Source organism: Perissodus microlepis, chromosome 11 (genome assembly GCF_051167445.1).
Source record: "Perissodus microlepis isolate ML-2025 ecotype Zambia chromosome 11, ASM5116744v1, whole genome shotgun sequence".
Taxonomy (NCBI): Eukaryota; Metazoa; Chordata; class Actinopteri; order Cichliformes; family Cichlidae; genus Perissodus; species Perissodus microlepis.
In genome coordinates, this window is record NC_140471.1 from 37,071,943 (window position 1) to 37,088,053 (window position 16,111).

Sequence of the window (16,111 nt, forward strand, 5' to 3'; positions counted from 1 at the left end):
TGATGTTAGCGATGCCACCCTGTGTTATCACCTGCAGCACGTCAAAGACATCATCCTGCAGTCCAACCCTCTGCTCGAGGCCTTCGGAAACGCTAAAACCGTCCGCAACAACAACTCTAGCAGATTTGTGAGTATGATAGCACACAGATACTTTGGCTGCCGCCGCGCAGATTCATAGACGCCCACAGACACGCTGCCCTTATCCCGACAGGGCAAATACTTTGAGATCCAGTTCAGCCGAGGAGGAGCTCCTGACGGAGGCAAAATCTCCAACTTCCTGCTGGAGAAAAGTCGAGTCGTCTCCCAGAATCAAGGAGAGAGAAACTTCCATATCTACTACCAGGTACTGCAATATGTGCTGCAACGTGTACTATAACTGTTAACGGAAGCTAATGCTGGCCTCTGACCTCAGCTGCTGGGAGGCGCTACCGCAGAGCAGAGGGAGAACCTCGGGGTCACGACCCCTGACTACTACAACTACCTCAACCAAACGGGAACCTACACGGTGGAGGACGTTAACGACAAGAAGGAGTTCTCGGATACGATGGTCTGTATGCGTGTGTGTGTGTACCTGTGTGCGTGCGTATGTGTGTTAAAGTGTGTGTACCTGTGTGTCTCTCAGGAGGCCATGTCAGTGGTCGGTCTGTCTCTGGAAGATCAGGATTCAGTTCTTCAGCTCGTCGCAGGAATTCTTCATCTGGGAAACATCAGCTTCAGAGAGGAGAACAACTACGCGGTGGTGGAGAGCCAGAACTGTGAGAAACCCCCTGACACTACAGCATGACACTATTATATGATTGTCTTCATGTAACAGTTTGCCTGTATCACTCCTGTTCTAGCTGACCTGCATTGGCTACCCATAAAATACCGCATCCAATTTAAAATACTGCTGCTCACGTTTAAAATTACCAACAACACAGCACCGAGCTACCTTAAGGAACTCCTTAAATCGTATGTTCCTGCCAGAGCATTAAGATCATCTACTCGGTTACTCTTGGTGCAGCCTAGATCTCAGCTGAAGTCTAGAGGTGACCGGGCGTTTGCCCTGGCTGCACCAGAGTTGTGGAATAACCTTCCAATTGTGATCTGGGCGTCTGATTCCATCCAATCTTTTAAATCACGGTTAAAAACCTATTTGTTTAATCTCGCCTTTCCTGCTTGTTAATGCTCACACCTGACTCTTAGACTTACTCTATTTTTTTCTTATACATATTTTTTTTATGGCTTAATACTCGTGTTACTTCTCTGTCTCTTACGTTAAGCACTTTGGTATACCGCTGGTTTTTAAATGTGCTCTATAAATAAAGTTTGTTGTTGTTAACAGTGTTTCGTTTGTTTTTTATTACCACTTAAACCAATAAAATCTCTTGTCTCCTCGTCAGTCCTGGCCTTTCCGGCCTACCTGCTGGGGATCTCTCAGGACTGTCTCTGCAGTAAGCTGACCAGCAGGATTATGGACAGTAAGTGGGGTGGGAAGACCGAGTCCATCTCGGTGACCCTGAACACCGAGCAGGCCTGTTTCTCCCGAGACGCCCTGTCCAAAGCGCTGTACGCCCGACTCTTCGACTTCCTCGTCGACGTCAGTGCCTGCACACAGCCTTCACAGCCTTTGTTCTTCGTTCTTTAACTGCCGGTCATTCACCTTCCTGTTTCTGTGGCAGTGTATTAATAAAGCCATGCAGAAGGAGCAGGAGGAGCTCAACATCGGAGTCCTCGACATCTACGGCTTCGAGATCTTCCAGGTACAAACACACTTCCTGTCTTAAGCCACACCTTACAAAACAATAATAAACACTCCCTGCTTTGACAAACTGGTCCTGTTAGATTGTTCCTGCTGATTTGATGATCAACGACTCTGATTATTGATTAACTTTTACTTGTTTGTTTTTTTTTTTAGCAAAATGGTTTTGAGCAGTTTTGCATCAACTTTGTGAACGAGAAGCTGCAGCAGATTTTTATTGAGCTCACGCTGAAGGCTGAACAGGTGACGTTGTTCTTTTTTTAATAAACTGTTTTGAACGCTTGGTGCACAGATGACATACAGTTATTCTGGGATTAGATTAATTTTGTGGTTGTTACTAAGTTTGACTGATTCAGCCTGACTTTAAAACTACATAAAATGTCAGTGGAAAAGAGTTAATATCACATGACATTACAGGTGTTTATTGGACAAATCTTGATTCAACTATTTTCTGAGATGATGAACTTTGTCTTGTTGGTGTTACTTTTGTGCGAGGAATCCAAATAATAATTCTCCAGCTTCCTCCTGAGTGATTTTTGACCAGCACTGACTAAAATAAATCCATCCATCTTCTTCCACTTGTCCGGGGCCGGGTCAAGGGGCAGGAACTCAAGCAGACAAGCCCAGACCTCCCTCTCCCCAGCCACCTCCTCCAGCTTGTCGAGGGGAACATCAAAGCGTTCCTAGGCCAACCGAGAGATATAACCCCTCCAGTGTTTCCTGGGTCCTCCTCCTGGTGGGACATGCCTGGAAAACCTCACCCAGGTGGCACCCAGGATGCATCCTTGTCACCACCTCAGCTGGCTCCTTTCGATGTGGAGGAGCAGCGGCTCTGCTCTGAGCCCCTCCCAGATGGCCAAACTCCTCACCCTATCTCTAAGGGAGCGACCAGCCACCCCTCGGAGGAAGCCCATTTCCACAGCTTGTATCTGCAATCTCGTTCTTTCGGTCACTACCCACAGCTCGTGACCATAGGTGAGGGTAGGGACGTAGATCGACCGGTAAATTGAGAGCTTCGCTTTTACACTCAGCTCTTTCTTCACCACGACTCACACGAGTGAGTGAATCACACGATTCTGACAGCACCGATGTGAAAGCCTTCCACCACTTGGCTACGAACAGAATCGGTGACAAAGGGCAGGTTGTGTAAGGGTCAAATGGCCCGTAGAAGTGAGCCAGACACCACATACTCCTGTGGGCTGGGGTGGGTATCCTAGTATCCTCTCGGTTGGGGTTTCTCCCAGTGAACGAAGGGGTTTGTTCCCTGCACCTTCCAGGTGGGGAACGGGTCCTGACTGTCGTCTGCGCTGAATGACGGTTCAGAGTACCTGGTGTTCTTGGAGTCCCTGGGTGGGGTGTTTGAAGCTGCTCCACCTGGGGACTCTATACTACTGGGAGACTTCAGTGCTCATGTGGGCAATAACAGCGAGACCTGGAGGCGCGTGACTGGGAGGAACGGTGTCCCAGATCTGAACCAGAGCGGTGTTTTGTTATTGGACTTCTGTGCAAACCACAGTTTGTCCATAAGTGCACGTGGCACCAGGACATCCTAGGCCGCAGGTCGATGATCGATTTTGTAATCGTATCACCAGACCTGGACCATATGTTGTGGACACTCGGGTAAAGACAGTAGACACCAGAGGTGAGGGGAACCACCAGGCTGAAGAGGGAGTCGTATTGGGCTTGGTTAGCCTGTCGGACTTCGGAAGCAGCTGATAGGTACTCACAGGCCAAGCCAAATGTGGCTGAAACAAGAACTCTGGTGTGGCAGGAGTTCAGAGAGGCCATGGAAAAAGACTTTCAGACTGCCTCAAAGAGATTCTGGCAAACCGTCAGGCGCCTCTGACATCAGGCAACACTGCTTCACTGAGTGAATGGGTTAAATGCAGAGTCATTTCCCTACAGGGGATTAATAAAACATACAAAAAACAAAAACCTCAGGAGGGGAAAGCAGTGCTCTGCCTGCTCCGTGTGCGGGTGGAGCGCTGCTGACTTTGACTGATAACATTGTCGGACAAACTTCAGGGACCTCCTTTAAATAAACAGACTAAATGTGAAGCCGGATGTTGCCGTTATGTCTGCAGGAGGAATACGTACAGGAGGGAATCAAATGGACTCCCATCGAATATTTTAACAACAAGGTGGTCTGTGACCTCATCGAGTCCAAACTGGTGAGTTCGCAAATCTCTGAACACAGCTCTGATAAATTTAACGAGTACTCCTCTCCATCTCTGTGTTTTCATTCTCGTACAAACATTACTGACATTAATCATTTGTTACATCATTAAAAACTGCAGCAGGATTTACGCTCCATCTTAGGGGTCAGTTGCCCCCCGAGTTGATTCCGTCTGACAGAGGATTTAGCTCCTCCCACTTTAACCCCACCTACCCTTTAAGTTGTTAATGTTTTTTGTCATTAGCCATCTTCTGGAATCTGGAGAGGGGTGGCCTGCTCATTTTATAATACTCCCGCAATTTTTACTCATGTAAAGGATTCCTATCAAAGTGTGCGGTCTGTTAGACTCAGGGACCCTTCAGACTTCTTCATGAATGTGAGCCAAAACTGCTTTTAAATACTCTAGGAACAACAAGTAGGCCTGCAGTGTGAGAGCGAAGTGCTCTAATAGGGTGATATGGTACTACAAGGTCATTAAGATAAGATGGGGCCTGATTATTTAAGACCTTGTATGTGAGGAGCAGGATTTTGAATTCTGGATTTAACAGGAAGCCAAAACAGGAGAAATCTGCTCTCTCTTTCTAGTCCCTGTCAGTACTCTTGCTGCAGCATTTTGGATTAGCTGAAGGCTTTTCAGGGAGTTTTTAGGACTTCCTGATAATAATGAATTACAGTCGTCCAGCCTGGAAGTAATAAATGCATGAACTAGTTTTTCAGCGTCACTCTGAGACAGGATATTTCTAACTTTAGAGATGTTGCACAAATGGAAGAAAGCAGTCTTACATATTTGTTTAATATGTGCGTTGAAGGACATGTCCTGGTCAAACATGACTCCAAGGTTCCTCACAGCGTTACTGGAGGCCAAGGTAATGCCATCCAGAGTATGAATCTGGTTAGATACCATATTTCTAAGCTTTTCAGGGCCGAGTACAATAACCTCAGTTTGATCTGAATTAAGAAGCAGAAAGTTAGCGGCCATCCAGGTCTTTATGTCTTTAAGACATTCCTGCAGTTTAACTCATTGGTGTGTGTTATCTGGCTTCATGGACAGATAGAGCTGGGTGTCATCTGCACAGCAGTGTAAATGTATGCTATGTCTTCTAATGATGCTGCCTAAGGGAAGCATGTATAATGTAAACAGAATTGGTCCTCAAATATTACTCTCACTTTTGTATTTATGGTGAAAGTCGGGTGTTTTTAATTGAGTATTCGTGGGCGTTGAGTTTTAATTAAAAGATAAAGACATCTGCTCTTTACAAGCTTAAAAACAGTGTGTGGCTCGTTTGGCTTGTTTGGTCTCTTGATGCAGCTATGATATTACCTGAGTACAGGTGAGATTTCTGCTGCTTGTAGGACCTGAACTCTCAGTTTTGAACAAACTATAAGTCAGACTATATAAAACCAAATTCAAACAGCTGTATTTTCAGTGAACACCCTCTGTTTTGCAGAATCCTCCTGGGATCATGAGCATCCTGGACGACGTGTGCGCCACGATGCACGCTAAAGGTGAGGGGGCGGATCAGACCCTGCTGCAGAAATTACAGGGACAGATTGGATCTCACGAACACTTCAGCAGCTGGAACAAAGGATTCATAGTCCACCACTATGCTGGAAAGGTCCTCACCTCACCTGTATACCTGTCAGAGTTTTTAATGACCGCATCTGTCTGTGTTTACTGACCGCACCTGTGTCTGTGGGCAGGTGTCGTATGATGTCAGCGGGTTCTGTGAGAGGAACAGAGATGTGTTGTTCAATGACATCATCGAGCTGATGCAGAGCAGCGAGTTGTAAGTACTCTGTGCGTGGATGTTTTAGGAGCGTGTCGATTCCTCTCTATCAGCCCCTGATGCAAAACTGCAGTGAATAAACGCGTCGTCTTTGTCAGGAATCCTGCTGTCAGCAGAGATGGGCAGTGTTACTGTAATCTGATTACTTTTTTCAAGTAACGAGTGAAGGGTTTAACATTGCAAAGAAGTAATTAGATTACTGTTACTTTCTCGTTAGCACGCTGTGTCACTGGGTTACTAAACCGTGATTTTGTTTGTGAGAGAGTCTCATGACAGTGACGTAAGCGCGTGTGGCGTCCATGGTAACAGACATGTGCAGATCAACAATAGATAACATGGAGTGATGGAGAGAGTACAACCATGCAGCGTTCAAAGCGTGGAAGTAATCACATTACTAAGCAGTGTGTGTGTCTCTGACACAATCCCTTCTCTGTGGTGTGTTTGTGGGCAGTCCGTTCATCAGAGCTCTGTTCCCTGAGAACCTGGAGGCAGAGAAGCGAGGGCGACCAACCACCGCTAGCAGTAAGATCAAGGTGAGAAAGCTGGAGGTTAGACCTCCACTAAGAATTAAAATGACAGTGAAATAAGCAGCTTTGCCAGGTGTGGTTCTCAGGTGTGTGTTCGCTGCCCTCTAGAAACAAGCCAATAGTCTGGTGCAGACCCTGATGAAGTGCACCCCCCACTACATCCGCTGCATCAAGCCCAATGAAACCAAACGCTCCCGGGACTGGGAGGAGAACCGGGTCAGACACCAGGTGGAGTACCTGGGCCTGCGAGAGAACATCAGAGTCCGTCGAGCTGGATATGCTTACAGACGAGTCTTCAATAAGTTCCTGCAGAGGTCGGAGGTCAAACATGGTTAGGATATTTAAGCTAATGGGACGAAGTTAAGGTTCTAACTCAGACTGCCGTGCTGCAGGTACGCCATCCTGACGAAGGAGTCCTGGCCTCAGTGGAGAGGTGATGAGCGTCAGGGAGTGCTGCACCTCCTCAACTCGGTCAATATGGACCAGGATCAGTTCCAGCTGGGGAAGACCAAAGTCTTCATCAAAGCTCCAGAGTCGGTAAGAAAAGCTCAGCAAGTGGTTTAACTGCAATCAGGAACGCTGAGATTCAGCACGCCTGAGGTAGAACCTGGTACAGGATGTCGGCGCTGTGGTCCGCTGTGACCCACGGTCATCTTGGTCTGTCAGGGCCTGGCTCCGTCTGTCATAATGGTGTCGTTTCCTCTCTCCAGCTCTTTCTGTTGGAGGAGATGCGGGAGAGGAAATATAACGGGTATGCTCGTGTCATCCAGAAGGCGTGGCGCAAACACATTGCTGTTCGCAAATACGTCAAGATGAGGGAGGAAGGTAAGATTGTTTTTGATAGATGGGTTAAAAAAAACTCTGAATCTGAGTTTGTTTTCAATAACTTTTAATTCGTGTTTCCTCTAGCCTCTGATGTTGTGCTGAACAAAAAAGAGCGCCGCAGAAACAGCATCAACAGGAACTTCGTGGGTGATTATATCGGGACCGATAACCATCCTGAGATCAGACAGTTTGTCGGCCGCAGAGAGAGAATTGATTTTGCTGACGTCGTGGTGAAATATGACCGCAGATTCAGGGTAGGAACCCAAGCTAAAAGCAAAACCACAGGCCTAGATCTGGTTCTGTTCTCCTGTTTGAACACATCCTCGGCTGGAGACTGTTTACCATCATGTCTGATAGAGTCCCTGAATATTTCTTTCCTCTCTGAAATGTTGCTTTTTCTGTTGTTCCACAGTCCGTGAAGAGAGACCTTATCCTGACACCAAAGTTCCTTTACATGATTGGTCGGGAGAAGGTGAAACACGGTCCAGATAAAGGTCAAATCCAGGAAGTTCTCAAGAGGAAGATTGAGATCAACAAAATCCAGTCTGTTTCTCTGAGGTATACCATCAGAACTGGGAAAAACTACAATTAGAACCAAAAAAAGACAGCAGAGCCAGATTAGTACTTTCCACTGGGTCAAAAAGTAGAACTGGAAATAGAAACATGAAGCTATTAGAAGATAGCAATTGTTGTATAGCATTCAAAATATTGCTGCCTTTCTCTGACCTACCTTTGTTTGTTAGCACTCTTCAGGACGACTTCTTCATCATCCATGAAGAGGAGTACGACAGCGTTCTTCAGAGTGTCTTTAAAACTGAGTTTCTGAGTCTGCTGGTCAAACGTTATGAGGACAAAACGCAGAGGAAGTTGCCACTAAAATTCAATAACCTGTAAGTTTTAAACACGATCTGTCGTTCTCCAGCATACCTCATGCACTGTATTTAAAAATGAAGCTAGCCGCCATGGCCTCACCCTTTGGCCACCCAAGTCTCCTGATGAGCATTTTCACTGTTGCCATTTTGGTGTTTTGAGACAAGCAAGGAGTCAAACTGCACAACCAATGAACATAGTTCCTATTACAGGAAATGCACTGAGAAACCAACACTTAAACCCAGGTTTAACAATGAGTCATCAGATCTGACCGGTACTAACCAAACACTGCCTCTATCTCTACACTTCTCTCTCCGTCCAGCCTGGAGTTTAAGGTGAAGAAAGGTGGCTGGGGTCCGTTCAGCTCCTCAGGATCCAGACAGATCCAGTTCCAGGTGGGTCAGGGTGACGAGGCAGTCTTGAAGCCCAGCGGAAAGGTCCTGCAGGTCTCCATCGGACCGGGTCTGCCTAAAAACTCCCGTAAGTTGTGACTTGACTTAGTCACCAATGTAACCTCTTGTCCACTCGGCATTACTTCCTGCCTGTTTGTCGTCTAGGTCCCACCCGGAAAGACAACCGCAAGAGCCGCTACATGGGAAACCGTGCTCCACCCAGTAACCAGCAACACTCGGGTATCAGCAAAAACCAAGTTTCAGGTGTTTTCACAACTTCTTAGAAGACTTTTTTGACGTTTCTTATTCTCATCAGCATCTCGCTCCAGAGGGGGTGGAGCCCTGAAGGAGGGCAGCGCCTACTCCAGAGGCTCGTTGCTGAGGCAGCAGTCTAGCATGGAGCAACCTACCCTGCCCCGCCTCCAGAACCAGCGTCGCCATGACAGTCGTCCCCATCAAAACCAAGATATGTGCTTTATGGATGTTCCCGATCAGGGTGCCGCAGGGTGAGACCGCTTGGAGTGACCCAGTGTTATGAAATAACTGTGGTCACCAGTATGACCAGTAAATGGACCATCCGTAAATGACTAGTAATCCCTGCTTCTGACCTGTAGGGTACACCGGCGCCGTTCAAAGGAGGTGAAGCCTCCTCCTGGAGCGGGTCGACCCAAACCGAAGCCCCGAACTCCTCACTGCAGAGCTCTGTACGCCTACGATGCCCAGGACACCGATGAGCTTAGCTTCAATGCTGAGGACATCATTGAGATAGTCACTGAAGGTAGTACCCATACCCCACCTTGTATTGATGTTACTAGATATCACACACCTTGTTAAACAACAGTAAATGTAGTTGCACGGTAGGACTAAAACAAAGAGGGATTTTTTTCATCCAGAATCGTAGTTCCCACAAGGACCGTGCACGGTCGCAGTGGCGGTCCTAGCCTGTTTGGCACCCCCCCCCTCCTCCACACACACACACAAACACACACACACACACACACACACACACACACACACACACACACACACAAAACATATTAATTCAATTCAATTCAATTTTATTTATATAGCGCCAAATCACAACAAAAGTCGCCTCAAGGCGCTTCATAGATACAGAGAAAAACCCAACAATCATATGACCCCCTATGAGCAAGCACTTTGGCGACAGTGGGAAGGAAAAACTCCCTTTTAACAGGAAGAAACCTCCGGCAGAACCAGGCTCAGGGAGGGGCGGGGCCATCTGCTGTGATTGGTTGGTGTGAGAGAAGGAAGACAGGATAAAGACATGCTGTGGAAGAGAGACAGAGGTTAATAACAGATATGATTCAATGCAGAGAGGTCTATTAATACATAGTGAGTGAGAAAGGTGACTGGAAAGGAAAAACTCAATGCATCATGGGAATCCCCCGGCAGCCTACGTCTATTGCAGCATAACTAAGGGAGGATTCAGGGTCACCTGGTCCAGCCCTAACTATATGCTTTAGCAAAAAGGAAAGTTTGAAGCCTAATCTTAAAAGTAGAGATAGTGTCTGTCTCCTGAATCCAAACTGGAAGCTGGTTCCACAGAAGAGGGGCCTGAAAACTGAAGGCTCTGCCTCCCATTCTACTTTTAAATACTCTAGGAACAACAAGTAGGCCTGCAGAGCGAGAGCGAAGTGCTCTAATAGGGTGATATGGTACTACAAGGTCATTAAGATAAGATGGGGCCTGATTATTTAAGACCTTGTATGTGAGGAGCAGGATTTTGAATTCAATTCTGGATTTAACAGGAAGCCAATGAAGGGAAGCCAAAACAGGAGAAATCTGCTCTCTCTTTCTAGTCCCTGTCAGGACTCTTGCTGCAGCATTTTGGATTAACTGAAGGCTTTTCAGGGAGTTTTTAGGACTTCCTGATAATAATGAATTACAGTCGTCCAGCCTGGAAGTAATAAATGCATGAACTAGTTTTTCAGCGTCACTCTGAGACAGGATATTTCTAATTTTAGAGATGTTGCGCAAATGGAAGAAAGCAGTCTTACATATTTGTTTAATATGTGCGTTGAAGGACATGTCCTGGTCAAAAATGACTCCAAGGTTCCTCACAGCGTTACTGGAGGCCAAGGTAATGCCATCCAGAGTATGAATCTGGTTAGATACCATATTTCTAAGATTTTCAGGGCCGAGTACAATAACCTCAGTTTGATCTGAATTAAGAAGCAGAAAGTTAGCGGCCATCCAGGTCTTTATGTCTTTAAGACATTCCTGCAGTTTAACTCATTGGTGTGTGTTATTAAGGATTGTACATTAACATAAAGCTGTTGTACACACATGGAGAGAGAGGGTATGCATAGTATGCAAACGGCTACCAAACAGCCATCATAATTCGTCATACAATGAGAACAGGACAAATCAACAACTGACAATGACTAATTAATATTAAAACCTGTAACATAATGTATGTTTGGAGTTTAGTCTGTTACTGTTGCTATTTTTACCATTTCTTCTTGGAGCAACTGCAACACACATTATTTCCTTAGGGATTAATAAAGTATTCTGATTCTGATTGTTTCAGGATGACCTGCCATTATCCAATCACACATCTGCTTACCTGCATCTGTTGCTCGTTTCTCCTCCTCTTCTTTTCTCTTTTTTCTAAACTGAGCACCTGATGGCTTTGAACTGTTCTTGTCCATCTTCCATTGGTTTTAATTTTGCACTCCAGTATGAACACAAATCCCCCAACCCGAGGATCACCACAACATAACCTAACAGACCTACACCTTAGTTCACAGATTCACTTTGTCTAAGGTGTATTTCTGGGATTTCACACAACCCAGGATTCAAATCATGAATCCATAATGGGCTTGGATTCACAACATTATGAATGAAATGTGCTCTATTTGGAAGCAGCCGCCCCCCTCCCCTTTCGACGGGTTGTGAGACTTTAAATCATCAAACTGTAAATTATAAATTTTAAATTGTTATTGATCCCTTTATCCCCAGCAGGCGCACCTCGCAAGTGGAGGGCGCCCTTACTCCCAGCAAATGGGCGATAGAAAACCGATCGGTGCCTTTGACATTCCCACTATGCGCTGGCCGTGATGCCGCCCCCCCACCACGATGCCGCCCCGGGCAACCGCCCGTGTCACCCGTATCTAAAACCGCTACTGCACGGTCGCGTAGTTCCCACAAGGACCGTGCGCGGTCGCGTAGTTCCCACAAGGACCGTGCACGGTCGCGTAGTTCTCTTGCTTACCTGAATGTTTGTCCTACGCATTGTTTTTCCATTTCCACAGATCCATCTGGTTGGTGGTTTGGTCGCTTGCGGGGCAGAGAGGGGATGTTCCCTGGAAACTATGTGGAGAAGATCTAGACCTCGATTCCAGGGGTCAGAGGTACCAACCTGCTGCTGCAGCTGGGGTCAGAGGTCATAGGAGCTTTCAACACATTGGTTGAGAGCTAAAAGGAGGCTGACTGCTGAAGATGGCGTGCTAACAAACAGCTGCACTGTACCCAGAGGTGAAAGGTCAGGGTGTGGTGTGCCGACATACTGACTCCTGGACTCCCGATGTCCCATTAACGCTGCATACAGGTTACATGTCCCCATAAAACTTCGTTTTCACAGTGTCCTCGTGTGACTTCAGTCTCTGATCATCTCAGGTGGAGCCCCGTATATCTGACAGTTTATTGGTGTCCTCATTCTGACACACTGCATATGCTAGATTTTTAAATTCCAGTTCAAAGACTTTGCATCTTTCTGGTCTACAAGAGATGGAGCGAGAGGAGGGCAGCATTACGGCTTAGAGTTGATGGTTAACCAGTGTTGTACAAAAATGTGAATAACTAGTTTAGCCAGGTAGTATTTATGAGGCCGGTCAGTGAGGACAGCAAGGTTTATTCATCTGAAGTCCATCCAGTGCCCCCTGCAGCCTGCAGTGTTTATTACAGCCCTGAAATAAAACAAAGTGAGCACAGTGGCAGATTTAAAGCCCTGTACAGTATTTGACATTAACAGAGCAGATGAACAGACCCTGAACGTCACACAGGAGCTTTGATATACAAATAAAGGTATTTTATTTGTCTCATCATTAAAACGGAAATATTTTTTACCTGAAATAAACAGATGTAGATGATGAATGTTCAGCTGTGGTTTCTGTCGGGATCAATGTTTCAGCTGCAGCCTATCCTGAATCAGCAGCTTACCTGAGCTGATCAGCTCACCTGGCACACCTGTTTTCTTTCATTTTAACTTTTTTTCTTTACTTTTTCTGATTTTTATAGTTTGGATTTTTTTTTCTTAACGTAAACTTTAATTCATTTTTTTTTAATTATCTGTGTATTGTTTTTTTTTTAAACTTGCACAAAAACAGCAGGACACTACATTACCCAGAGTCCTTTTGACCAAGTGGGTTGTGCTGGTTTTAGGTACAGTTGGAAAAGATTGGCTCATCCATCCCATAGTGTCTCTGTTGTTTTACACCAAAAGGAAAAACTGAATAAGTAGTGAGAAATGTCAGAGTAACTCTGAGACTGGAACGTCACACAGTAGGATGAGTTGTAATAAATGAATAAATCTTGCAGCTTGTGCAGGTTAATGCTACTGTTTTGCATGTTTATTAAAAATGACTTTGTTAAATTTTAAATGTGACCATAAAGTGGTTCAATGCAACATTTCAGGTATTTATGTGATTCACAAATTGCACAGCTTTGTCTTCCTGTCATGTCAGAGTGGAGGTAAACACACTTTTAAAATTGGTTTTGCAACTGAAGCAGTGTTCATTGTACAAATGTTTTCGAAGATTACCCTGTGCTCATTCTGATTAACCTGCTGCAGTGTTTTTGATCACACTCTGACATAGAAACTGAACATCTCATCACAGTTTTACTTTAAGAATATAATTCCCCCCACTGTTATCATCTTCAATTTCTCCTTCCACCTCCTCCATGTTGGCCTGCAGTTGGTGCTGCTCTGAAAGCGCTGCAACTAAGTTTAAGAATATAATTCCCCCCACTGTTATCATCTTCAATGCCCTGTACCAACACAGAGCAGAGCAGCTATCTGAACGCTGCTCCAACAGAGGTCGATTATCTTGTTAATAATTTCACCTCCTCACTACGTACGACTCTGGATACTGTAGCTCCTGTGAAAACTAAGGCCTCAAATCAGAAGTACCTGACTCCGTGGTATAATTCTCAAACACGTAGCATAAAGCAGATGACTCGTAAGCTGGAGAGGAAATGGCGTGTCACAAATTTAGAGGATCATCATTTAGCCTGGAGAAATAGTTTGCTGCTTTATAAGAAAGCCCTCCACAAAGCCAGAACATCTTACTATTCATCACTGATTGAAGAAAATAAGAACAACCCCAGGTTTCTCTTCAGCACTGTAGCCAGGCTGACAAACAGTCAGAGCTCTGTTGAGCCAACCATCCCTTTAACGTTAACTAGTAACGACTTCATGAACTTCTTCACACATACAGTTATCCCTCTTCTTCATAATACATCACAGTGTAAGCATGGATTACTAATAACCACCATCCCCTCCTTAAAAGAAATCAGGGTTCACCTGATGTCAAGCGTCTGCTGTCAGACTGAGTCGGGGACGTTTCTTTAATATTATGCTCCTGCTGCAGCAACACCGCTGCAAGCTAAAGGTGCTGATTCACTCAGACTGAGCTCGAACATCAGTTCACTCTTGCAGAAATGGCTGTGTGGACATTAAAAACACATTTAAAGGAGAGAAGGAACAATCGACTGCTGTGAGAAGACAGGTGTGCTTCATGTGGATTGAATGAGCTACTAACACCTTTACTGCCACCTAGTGGTAAAGCCTAGTATCTCTGTTTAAATGAAAGCAGACGATATTCGCTTCTCGACAGCAAAGAACATCTGTCAGTGAGCTCTGTTACAGCAGCTGTTTGTTGGTGTGTAATGAACAGTGATGAGAGCCTTGTTTGTGACAAATGCACAGACTCGGTGAACACTGAGAATCTGAGCCAATTCAAAGGTGTTTGGGATGTTGATTGGCAGAGGACATTTTTGTTTTGTTTCATGATGAAAACACATTTTTCTGTGATGCTGGATATATTCTCTCAGCTGTGACCTCAGGTCAAAGCAGGGGTCTCAAACTCGGGGCCCGGGGGCCACGTGCGGCTCACGTCACCCATACTTACAAACATGCTGAGGGATCGTCTGTGTTTGCTCAGTGACAGAGCCAAACACTCATGTGCACACTTATGCATTAAATACGAACACAGTGACAGCAGCAGTGCTGCCACATGTGTGCACAGACAGACAGGATCAGTGTGTTTATTTGGTAGATCAATGAAAGGCTTCAGTTAGTTAAGAGGGCAGAACAGACATTTGTCTTGTTATAAAATATTTGAAATTTTAAAGAACAAACAAAACGTTTTAGGAAATATTTGTTGGTAATTGTTTGTTTGTTTGTTTGTTTGTTTGTTTTGCACTACTTGAACACTAAAGTGGCCCTCCAATGAGACGACACACAGCATGCCCAGATTAACACGGTCAGATTTGATTTTGTAATAGAAAATTTCTATTGTTCTCATTTAGAGTATTTATGTGCTGAGCTGTGACGCTGTAACAGACTGTTCAGTGAAAGTTTCTAAAACTAGATGAACTTATTCCAGCCTCAGCAGATGGAGAAGACAACTCCCTTTACAGGTGCTGATAACGCCAAAGGCACAAAACAGCGCGCCCACTGTTCCCTTTCATAGCGTGATGTGTGGCACGATCAGTTTGTAACTTCCTCCCTCTTCCTGGGAGTGGGAGCACCACTCCTGTCTCAGAGCTCGCATGACTGAACTGTGATGTTTGATGTGTGTTGGCTCTCCTGCCTGCATGCAGTAATAAAACAGCTCGATCACAGTGACCGTGTTGCAGGCCACTTTTTTTTTTGACAGAAAACTCCACAACAATTTCAACAGTGTGTCTACATGGATCCACACCACAGAGTTTAATGTTTTTGGAGAGCCAGTACATTAACTCTGATTTAAAACCAAATCTGTCTGGAGTTGATCATTTAACACTTGTTAATGCTAACTATGTGTTAAGAGTTTATATCTCACGGAGTGTTTTATTTTAACTACATCGGAGTTATCTTCTAATTCATTGTAAAACTTCTGAAATTTTACAAATTCCTTTGGAAACAAACGTTTATTAAAAAGAGGCCATGTTTTTCTGAAAAACCTTTGTTTTGAACTGTGCACCACGTGTACATGTTCTGACTTTCATTAGAATATTGTTTATCAAAGGGACATAGGTGAGCTGGTCAGTGCAAACAGCACGCTCATTACTCTTTTCTTCAGTACAATATGAACGTCCTCCCTTCATCACTTTGTGGAGCTCTAACTCCCCCCATATCCCACCTTCCCAAGCATATCCTGTGTGCAGAGTCAATAAAAATTAATTGTGTACTAATTAATTGCACAAATAATCTGGTAATTAATTGCAGCACAGTACAAAAAAAAGAATAATTTTTGAGTAACATGTGGTTTATATTTTCCCAAAAGACAGTTCCAGATACGAATCCATCGCCCATATTTAAAGCCAATATCAGAACACGTTTGTTAAAATGGTGCTCTCTCAAACAACGAAGAACACAGACAACAGTTAATGCCGAACTACATTTAAAACAGTCTGTTTCATTTTGACCTAAACCGTGTGCACAAAACTCTGCAGGGATGTCGACCCACAGTCAGCGCTTATGCTGTTTGCTACGTCGGTTTGGTGGTTTTCAGGCTTCACGTAGCATCATTATGTCAACAATCTAAACATTGTTTTAGGTGTAATTG

The 16,111-nt window shown here is 44.9% G+C and overlaps 1 protein-coding gene across 1 annotated transcript in view; it reads left to right on the forward strand.

Moving 5' to 3' along the window:
- Positions 1-12,430, forward strand: part of myo1eb (myosin IEb) — an 18,985-nt gene extending 6,555 nt beyond the window's left edge. Inside the window, exons 6-27 of the mRNA XM_084944655.1 lie at positions 38-127; positions 212-343; positions 413-547; positions 623-755; positions 1,383-1,579; positions 1,662-1,742; positions 1,898-1,984; positions 3,826-3,912; positions 5,366-5,533; positions 5,619-5,704; positions 6,156-6,237; positions 6,340-6,545; positions 6,624-6,768; positions 6,942-7,056; positions 7,141-7,310; positions 7,469-7,614; positions 7,800-7,946; positions 8,249-8,406; positions 8,484-8,558; positions 8,635-8,824; positions 8,933-9,096; positions 11,594-12,430. Coding sequence (XP_084800781.1) covers positions 38-127; positions 212-343; positions 413-547; positions 623-755; positions 1,383-1,579; positions 1,662-1,742; positions 1,898-1,984; positions 3,826-3,912; positions 5,366-5,533; positions 5,619-5,704; positions 6,156-6,237; positions 6,340-6,545; positions 6,624-6,768; positions 6,942-7,056; positions 7,141-7,310; positions 7,469-7,614; positions 7,800-7,946; positions 8,249-8,406; positions 8,484-8,558; positions 8,635-8,824; positions 8,933-9,096; positions 11,594-11,670 — 2,871 coding nt within the window. The 3' untranslated portion in view covers positions 11,671-12,430. The remainder of the gene's footprint in view (positions 1-37; positions 128-211; positions 344-412; positions 548-622; positions 756-1,382; positions 1,580-1,661; positions 1,743-1,897; positions 1,985-3,825; positions 3,913-5,365; positions 5,534-5,618; positions 5,705-6,155; positions 6,238-6,339; positions 6,546-6,623; positions 6,769-6,941; positions 7,057-7,140; positions 7,311-7,468; positions 7,615-7,799; positions 7,947-8,248; positions 8,407-8,483; positions 8,559-8,634; positions 8,825-8,932; positions 9,097-11,593) is intronic.
- The last annotated feature ends 3,681 nt before the right edge of the window (positions 12,431-16,111 follow it).